General features: G+C 36.3%; 1 protein-coding gene across 1 annotated transcript; it reads left to right on the forward strand.

The window, feature by feature from the left end:
• The first annotated feature begins 2,962 nt into the window (after positions 1 to 2,962).
• Positions 2,963 to 6,048, forward strand: LOC107799809 (beta-glucuronosyltransferase GlcAT14C-like). The gene is made up of 4 exons (XM_016622955.2): positions 2,963 to 3,844; positions 4,648 to 4,726; positions 5,112 to 5,227; positions 5,338 to 6,048. Exons 1-4 carry the CDS (start codon positions 3,262 to 3,264, stop codon positions 5,841 to 5,843), a joined length of 1,284 nt encoding a protein of 427 aa, XP_016478441.1. The 5' UTR covers positions 2,963 to 3,261; the 3' UTR covers positions 5,844 to 6,048.
• Positions 6,049 to 10,268: the final 4,220 nt, after the last annotated feature.

The following is a 10,268-nucleotide window of genomic DNA, read 5'->3' on the forward strand; positions in this document are numbered from 1 at the left end:
ATTCGCAAGTTCTGCAAACTACCGAGCGAAGAACTTCAGTACACCAATAGATGCCCAGAGAGGCATCCTATTAAGCCTTGTATATGTTTACACTGTAAGGCCTAAAGATTGGCTAAAAGCTGGAGGAAAAAGGAGAGAAAAGTCGCATAGGCACACTTACAAGGTCAGTATTGTAGAGGTTGCATGATAGAAGGTAGCAATATTTACAAGATTGAAAGGAAATTCGATCACGAGTCATGGCGTGGGAAAGAGGCCTAAAGGGGGGAATGCCTTGGCCTTTGGATTTATTCACAAAATAACTGCCTAAATGGAAAGTGGAGTATTAAGGTATTCACAAGAGCTATAAGTTATGAAAATGATAAGAGCATCAGTCAACATTCGAGGACAAATGTTCCAAAGGGGGAATGATGTTACGCCCCGCAATATTACGTCGATATTACGTTGCGCAGTATTACATTACGATGATGTTACGCTTCGCATTATTAAATTACGACGATGTTGCACCTTGTAGTATTGTACGTTAAATTTGTCGTAAGGTAATTGACACCAGTCCAAGGAAAAGATTATTTGGAGATTATAAGGATTATGCTATTTCAAACAAGTAATGAGTTAATTCGTGAAGGTGAGAGGGGAAACAAGTCAAAGAAAATAAATTTTCGTCCAAGTTTGGCATGTTGGGATAAAATACTGCCCGAGCTAAAATACTCGGTACTTATGGACTAGTGTCATACAAGGTACCACATGACCATGATAGTAAGGTGTATAAGGTATGTGAAAAGTGAGTAATATTTTAAGTAATTTGAGGTAATTCTTAATTATGTGATTGATTGGTTAATTATTAGATAATGGGATATTACCCAATTAATTAAGAAATTAATTATTGAATAATGTGATTTTTAATAATGGGAAATTACTCATCAATTATATTGCATGAGGTGGTACCCCCTCCTGCAAATTGAAATGACTCATGTTATAACATGAAAGGTGACATCTAAAGTGCCATAGGTATGACACTTACGTAAAAATCTACCTAAGGCATAAAAGTTTGGATTATGATCTTCAATAAACTTAAGTTAATCAAAGTAAGCTTATAAGTTTCCTTGCTAAATCCAAGCCTTTTCAAGAACGGAAGGAAATCTCACTCCAACAAGAACGAATATTAATCTTGAAACAAAACATCCAACAAGATTTCTTAGCACCGTAGCAACGTGAAATTTTGCGATTCTAAAGGAATACAATGCAACTTTTTCCAAGAATATCATACGGATTTTTTCCTACTCCAGGTATGTTAAGGCTATACCTTCTTTCTTTTTGGCATGATCCATACGATACGAACGAAATGAGCAAATGCACAACTTTCATAAATGACTCTATTCATAAAAATATTAGAGATGCTTATGTTCTTGATTCCCTATGTATCATATTATTCTATCATTTGTTCATGGGTCTCAGAAAATACGTAAGTTGATAAAGTTTACTTTAAGGTATTATTCAAAGGCAAAATGGTCTTATGACACTCCGAAAGATTTTATTAACGTACTTCTCATGCGTTGCATTAATGTACATTGACGCATGACCAGATGGCGTTAGACACGCATGTTATATACGCATATATTATATGTATATGGGATATGAGAAAAGGTTACAGCGTTATATATGCACCACCACCTAATCAGCTGGTATACATTGATGATTTGCCCACAGTGGCTGAAATGATATGATGGGATGCCCTCAGAGGCTTGATGATGTTATGAACGCATATACCCATGCATGGTATGACATTTATACGCATATGCATGACATTATAAAAATGAAATGATTCACAGAGCTATGCAAAAGTACATGTCGAGTCTTTTACTCCATGTTTCTCTCATGTCTATTATTTACTGATTTTCATTCCTTACATACTCGGTACATTATTTGTCCTGACGTCCCTTTTGCTTGGGGACGCTGCGTTTCATGCCCGCAGGTCCCAATAGACATGTCGAGAGCCCTCCAAGTAGGCTATCAGCCCAGTGAAAGATGTTGGTGCGCTCCATTTGCTTCAGAGTTGCTTGTTTGGTTAATATGATTTAGATGTGTATTGTTTGCAGTGGCGGATCCAGAATTTTAAAGTTATGGGTGCTCGCCCATAAAAAATCCGAAAGAAGAGGAAAAAAGAGTTTAGTTGTGGGTGCTCATTCAATATTTATCTAAATATTTTTATAATTACGTATGCAAATTTACTAAATCGGGTCAAAAGTAATGGGTGCTCAAGCACCCACATGTGTTCATGTAAATCCGCCACTGATTGTTTGGTATGGCGGGACTCTGTCCCGAACTTTATGAAATTATGTATTCTTAGAGGCTTGTAGACAGATGTCATATACGTAAAAGATTGTATGGCCTTGTCGGCTTATGTTCAAAGTACGAGTGGTTATTTTGGCCTTATAGGCCCGTATGTTTTATGTATAAGTTGGTATCACATATTATATTCTACTTATCTCATAGCAGCCTTCCGGGCCAGTTATCTATGATAGTATGACATGAAAAGATACGTTATGTTGGTACTCGGTTGAGTCAGGTACCGGATGCCCGTCGCGGCCCATCAGTTTGAGTCGTGACAGTTACCCTCCCTACTCAAGTTTCAATTTAATTACATGGTCATATACAATTTACTAACTATATACAAATAAATTTGAAACGAGTGTATAGGAACGAAAAAATCCCCATTTTGAATCTATGTTTTTTGGGCCTAGAGGAGCACGTCCAAGTCGACGGTGGGAAATTCAAGGGTTACGTTCGAGAAGCAGATCTATACAGACTAGTTGATACTACTTGGTCCAGCTTGCTTCCCTTATCTTGGACCTTTTCCTTGCTCTTTTACTATTCCTTCACTTTAAAATTATTGCGTCCCGTCGTCTCTGAGTTCCTGTTTGAAATGGCTTTTACTTGTCATTAGAAAAAAACGCATATTATTGAAGTTTGGTATTGTAGTTGTGGCGTAAGCTTTCATCCATTTTCTAATAATCATGTCACTCATAACCAAACTCATTTAATTTAAGATGTCACTCATGACCTGTTTGTTTGGTTTTGGTACCCTATTTTTCCCCCAATGGGTCCCACAAACCAGCTTTTTTTACTAGTTCTGATAAGCAAATTACACCTCCCTCACTTCAAGCCTTTAATTTCTTTCCCAGAGATAGATAATTATACAATTAAATTAAGATCAAATCTTGCACTATTAAGCTCATCAAATATATTACTACGTTACTATCAAAGATGATGCTTAAGATGTTTATTTCCTGGAATTGGAGAAGTCGTCAAGGTATTCATCAACGGCTTTCTACTTTGGTTGCAGCAGCTTTGCTACTTTTAGTTGTAGGACTACTCTGCAGCAGATTTGAGTACAGTATGACGAATATTCCAGATCACACTACTACTATTGTAATCGATGATACATCAACACAGAGAATAAAGATAATTCATCCGTCAAAAGGGCCTGGTGACCCTCCAATCCTCGCGTATTGGATTTTTGGTTTTAGAGGGGAAAGTAAAAGAATGTTGAGACTGTTAAAAGCAGTGTATCACCCAAGAAATCAGTACCTTTTACACCTTCTCGATGGGGAAGACGAAGAGACGATGGAATTAGTTGTTTCTCTTGAATCTGAAAATGTGTTTAGGGCTTTTGGAAATGTGAACGTCGTCGGTAAAAGTTATGCAGTGAATTATCACTATATGGAATCGGGCGCCTCTGCTCTCGCTGCCATGCTTCACGCTGCCGCCTTGCTCCTTCGAATTAGTTCATTATGGGATTGGTTTTTCACCTTAAGCTCTTCCGACTACCCACTCTTTACTCAAGATGGTAATTTTCCTGATTACTCGCTCCGTCTCTCTTTCATATGTTCCTTAAGAAATATTAATTAGGAAAGATATTTGACTATTCTATCTTTAATTATGTCATAAGAACTACAATTTTGGCTAACAAAATCCCCACAGACGGTGCCAAATTGTTTGACTCAAAAGATTTTTAACTCTTTTTAAGCAAATCAATCAAAGATGAAGGGGTAAATCGTAATCGAAGATAATAAACTCTAGGATGATTGTAGTAGAGAGATAACAATAATGGAGAGAAGGAGAGATTGATAGAGAGATAATAAAACTAGAGAGAGATGATATTAATCTTGTATATTCCGAACTCTGTCTATTACAAAGCTAAAACCCCTCTTATATACTAAGAGGTTTCCCTTCATTATGAGGACGATAAATTAAGATATATCTGCCCTACCGGACCTAATGCTAATGCGACAACGTCTTTCCTTTCGCCTCTGGGTCATACCCTTGTGTCGACTCGTGGGTTTTCGGCCACTTATAATACTCGCTATAGGCCGCGATCAATCAAATTCGAACCCATACATTATCTTCATTTTCAAGAACAATTATTATTAAGGGTAAAAAAAGAAAAAAATAATTAATTTTATCTTAAATTTCTAAAATGATAAGTAATTTGAGATAATTATTTTTAGTAACCACAACAGTTAATATGAGACGGAGAGAGTACCAGTTAGCACAATAGTACTAATAAACTACTGTTAGAGTTTCCTTAAATTTTTGGCTGCTACTAGTTGATGATATAATAATTGCGCACTGCTTTACCATTAATTTCAGATATCTTGTTTGCTTTCACTTCCTTGCCAAGGGATCTCAATTTCGTCGGCTTCACCAATAGGACTACTGACCAAAAGGGGTAAGGTGACCATTAATGTTTCTAGATAAATACAAATCTACATGCAATTGGCGGGGTGTAGCACATGTGAGTTCAAATTATAGGGTGGGCAAATTATTTACATATCTTTATATCATCATTGCATATAACTTAATTCCCGCACTCAATGACGTAGCCACATATAATGAATAATGATTAGTTTATTACCCTTTATCAAAAAATTATATCGTATATATAAGAAATTATATTGATATATGAATGAAAAATAACTTTTTATACACATATATTAAATCTTGAACACCTTTAATACAATTCTTGATTTCGCTATTGCCCACACTTAATCTACATTTTGACTAACTAAGACTGTGATTTTTAACGTTTTCCCAAAAATGTAATGTTATTGCAGGCAGCATAATTTCAATCGGATTGTTGTTGACCCCAGCCTATACTCAAAACGGGTTACTAACCTTCACTATGCTGTAGAGACTAGAGAATTGCCAACAAGCTTTGATATATTTGGAGGTAGGGTTCCAGCTTGCTTCTTAATTATATGGTAGTACATGTAAATTTAAAAAATGATCTTGTTTCTTGTGAAATTTGAATGGGTGAATGAATTTAATTTCAATTTCTAGGTTCCCCTTGGATGGTACTGAGCAGAGCCTTTATGGAACACTGCATCAAAGGTTGGGACAACTTTCCTCGGAAATTACTAATGTACTACGCCAATGTTGTCTCTCCTCTTGAATCATATTTTCAAACAGTGCTATGCAATTCCCCAGAATTTAGAAATACCATAGTAAACCAGGATCTCAGGTGCTCCGTGCCTATAAATGTCTCAAACTACGACAATCTTGTGCACAAAGTGAGGGCAATATTTGCTAGGCCATTTAAAGAAGGTGATCCTACTTTAGACAAGCTCGACAGGTATATCTTAAATCGCTCGCAGCAGGGGGTGGTGCCCGGGAAATGGTGCAACAATATAGAAAACTATTCTTCTTGTTCTAATTCTACTATTTGGGATGACATTGATTCATTGGACCCTGGATTTTATGGCCAAAAGCTTCAAAATATTCTGTCCAATTTTACTGCTGGAAAACGTCATATGGTAATCAATCATTGTCACGGTATTTCACATTAATGTACTCCATATTCTTCATTTCCAAAATGATGTCTCCTCTACTTTTTATTTTTTTTATTTTAATGATGAATAATTTTCAAATCTTAGAAATCCTAATATTGTATGTTTCGACTATTAAACCTTAGATTAATTTACCGTAGGCCCTTGTAAATTTTGTAAATACCAAACATTTCATGTTGCTTTCTATAGATATTCATTGATCGTATATGACGATGTCTTGTTTCTTTTTCCTGTTGGTACACTACTAGAAATCCGGTAAAAAGCGACCACAAAAAGCGACCAAAGTTGATTGCTTATAGGCCTAAAAGTGACCAAACATACCTGGTCGCAATATTGCTGGTCTCTTTATTTTAGGGACCAAAGTTGGTCGCTAATTAGCGACCAACTTTGGTCTCTAAGGTAAAAGGACCAAATATTCCGGGTAAAGACTATAACGACCAAATTTTAATAATATAATTTTGGCGACAAAAGTTGGTCTCTAATGTAAAATACGTTATTTATTTATCATAAAAAAGCGACCAACTTTGGTCTCTAATCCAAATATTATATTTTAAAATCTGAAAAATAGAGATCAATGTTGGTCGCTTTTTTATTAATTTTTTTAAAAAAATAAGCGACCAACTTTGGTCGCTATTTTCAAGATTTTTTTTAAAAAATATAAGCGACCAAAGTTGGTTGCTATATTTCCAGAAATTATTTTTTTTTAATGGAATAGCGACCAAGGTTGGCCGCTTTTTGAGAATTCTGGGTAAAAAGCGACCAACTTTGGTCGCTATTGCCCAAAAAATTATTTTTTTAATAGAAAAGCGACCAAAAAGAGACCAAAGTTGGTCGCTTTTCTGGGTATTATTTTGGCAGAAACTGCCTGTTTTGGCAGCTACACCACCTGCCAGTCATACCAAATCCATATTACAAGCAACAACAACAACACAAAAACAACATTAAAACTAACATTAAAACTAACAAAGTTTAAAGTTCAATAGAACTACCACATTAAGCTAACCAAACTAAGTTAACTCTTATTACAAACCCATTCGAAAACCGATTCTATTTGTCTAGTTCAAAGTTTATAAAAGTCAATGAGTGTTGTGTACATCATTATCATCACCGTCTGATGAACTTTCATCACCATGACTGTATTCAGAAGGGTCTACTTGTCGAGGACGGGAAGAACGATCACGGGGAGGACGGGAGGAACGAGCACTTGGAGGACGGGAGGAACGAGTACGGGGAAGGCGCGCATCTGGCGATGACTCACGAGACCGGGGGATCGGAATACCTCCAGAAGCTAGGAGAGATTTGAGTTGCTCTTGCATTCCCTGGCACTGAGCGACCACGCCAATGTACTGAGCATCTCTAAGCTTTTCTCTTTCCTTGGATGCTTCTAACTCGGATGTGAACTTTGTCACAGTCTTTCGCATAGCGGAGAGGCTCTCCCCATCAAGTTGCTCGGCTTGCGAGGAAGTCCCTATTCCTTGCATTCCACACTTATAACGATGGAATTTCTTAGTAGGAAACCCGTATACCTTCCCCCATTTTGGACTGCCTGCAGCCTCCGTCCACATTCTTTCAGCATCCTCGTCCGAAGGTTGGATTGGCTCGCCCGACTCATTAGGTGGCTGACTGCGTATGAATTCCTCCACTTCAGTTGTGACGCGACCCTATAAGATAAATTACATTGAATTAGTATTTCAAAATTTATATAAAAGTAAATCAAAATACTTAATGAAAAGTGAAAACTTACATGTACAGTCGAGGCTCGTCCCTCGACCCACCTTTCTTGATCCGTCTCTTTCTTCTTCTTCACAATATGAGTCTCCTTGAATAGCTCATCTTGGTTCATCAGACGCCCCAATTTCTTTTCCTAAAAACTCATAAATTTTAGTTAATAAATAGAATAGATATACTTTGAAAATTAAAATAAATGAAGCAATTATATAATCTCTGTGATGGGTTTCCAGATTTTTTCAGGCAAACCACAAAATGCAATAGGCACTAAGGTCTCCATGAAAATATGACAGTCATGACTTTTTAAATGGCTCAACTTCCCTACCTCCATATCAACTTTTTCCCCAAAATTCGACGCATAACCCTCAAACATCTTCAATTTTGTTACCCAATCACAAATTTGCCGTCTTTCCTCCAAAGTGAATGTGTAACTTGCTTTGGGCTTGAATATATTACCATTGTTTGTTGTCTTCAAGTATAATTCAGGTCGCCTGCAATATTCTTGTAAGTCCATTCTAGCCTTCGGGTTATCCTTTGTCTTACCTTTAACATCCATCACTGTGTTGAACAAATTATCAAAATAATTCTTCTCAATATGTAAGACATCAAGGTTGTGACAGAGAAGATTATCCTTCCAATAAGGCAACTCCCAAAATATACTCTGTTTCGTCCAATTATGAGTAACACCGTATCCGGGGAATCTATAAGGTGGAGCTTCAGTAACTTTACTGAAGTTCTGGACCCTCTCCTAAATTTCCTCACCGGAAAGTATCGGAGGTGGAGAATCATATTCCATTTTATTCTTTTTGAATGCATTTTTCATCCTTCTAAACTCATGATCAGGAGACAAGAATTGACGATGACAATCAAACCATGATTGCTTTCGGTCATGTTTCAAAGTGAACGCTTTACTATTTTCCATGTAGTAAGGACAAGCTAGCTTCCCAGCAGTCATCCACCCAGACAACATTCCATATGCAGGAAAATCATTAATTGTCCATATTAAATTAGCACACAAATTGAAATTCTGCTTGGTTGATATGTCATATGTTTCAACACAATCGTACCACAATTGTTTCAGCTCATCAATCAAAGGTTGCAAATATACATCTATCAAACTTTTCGGATTACGTGGACCGGGGATAATACAATTTAAGAATATATATGGACTAGTCATGCACAACTCGGGTGGTAGATTATAAGGTGTAATAAAGACAGGCCAACATGAATACGGTGTCGCAGATACAAAAAAAGGCGTGAAGCCATCCGCACACAGACCTAACTGAATGTTCCTTGGTTCACTAGCAAAATCTGGATATGTCCTATCAAAGTGCTTCCAAGCTTCTCCATCTGAAGGGTGACACATAACACCAGGTGGTCTTCTATTTTCAAAGTGTCATCTCATATGAGGAGCAGAACTTATCGACGTATATAACCTCTTTAGCCTAGGTATAAGAGGTAAATAATGCATCGCCTTGATAGCGACCATCTTCCCGCTGGAAAGCCTCTTGAAACGAGGCTTTTCGCAAAATTTACAACTGCTTAAATTTGCATCATCTTTATAATATAACATGCAACCATCTTCACAACAATCAATTCTCATTGACGAAAGTCCTAACTTAGAAACTAATCTCTTTGCCTTATAAAAATCACCAGGTAATTCGATATCAGGGTCAACTAGTTCACGCATAAGGTCAATGAAAGAGTCCATGGCTCCTTGAGAAATATTTCAATCAGATTTGATACTTAATAATCTAATTGCAACAGACAACTCAGAGTGCAGACTTCCTTTACGTAGTGGACGACTAGCTTCCTCTAATCGTTCATAAAAACGTTTTGCATCATCATTAGGAGTTTGTTCAACATTTTCATTGGGCTCACCCCCTAAGTGCATTCCAAAAGCATCCGTAACCATATCATGAATTCTGGAATCATGATTTGTATTCTCCACCGACCTACTACTTTCATCCACAACCATGTTATGAAATATCCCATGGCTACCTTCGATCTCTCCATGATTAGTCCACATAAAGTAATTTGCTATAAACCCCTTACTATAAAGATGAAGCTTAACTTCCTCCGGTTTCCAAACTTCATACAATCGCACCTAACACAAGGGCACCTAATTACTCCTTCATTTTGGTATGGCGGAAGTGACATTGTATGTCTAATAAAGTCATCAATCCCTTCTACAAAATCCTCCCGCAATCTCCGCCGATTAGGATAATTCCTATTGTACATCCAAGTACGATGTTCCATCTATACAAATAAAATAAGAACAAATTAATTTAGTTAATTCATATCCTATTCTTTTTTTAGTTAATTAATTTCATATCTTAAAATTTCAATGCATATCCTAAATTTTCAATTTACAAACTAAAAGTTCAATTCATAAACTAAAAGTTCAATTCATATCCAAAAAATTCGATTCATACACTAAAATTTCAATTTATATCCAAAAAGTTCAATTCATAAACTAAAAGTCCAATTCATATCCTAAAATACTCAATTTATAAACTAAAAGTTCATTTCATATTCTAAAAGTTCAATTCATATGCTAAAATTTTAATTTATAAACTAAAAGTGCAATTCATATCCAAAAAGTTCAATTTATAAACTAAAAGTTCGATTCATAAACTAAAAGTTCAATTCATATCCAAAAAATTCAATTCATACACTAAAATTTCAATTCACATC

This window comes from Nicotiana tabacum, chromosome 6 (assembly GCF_000715075.1).
Source record: "Nicotiana tabacum cultivar K326 chromosome 6, ASM71507v2, whole genome shotgun sequence".
NCBI lineage: Eukaryota > Viridiplantae > Streptophyta > Magnoliopsida > Solanales > Solanaceae > Nicotiana > Nicotiana tabacum.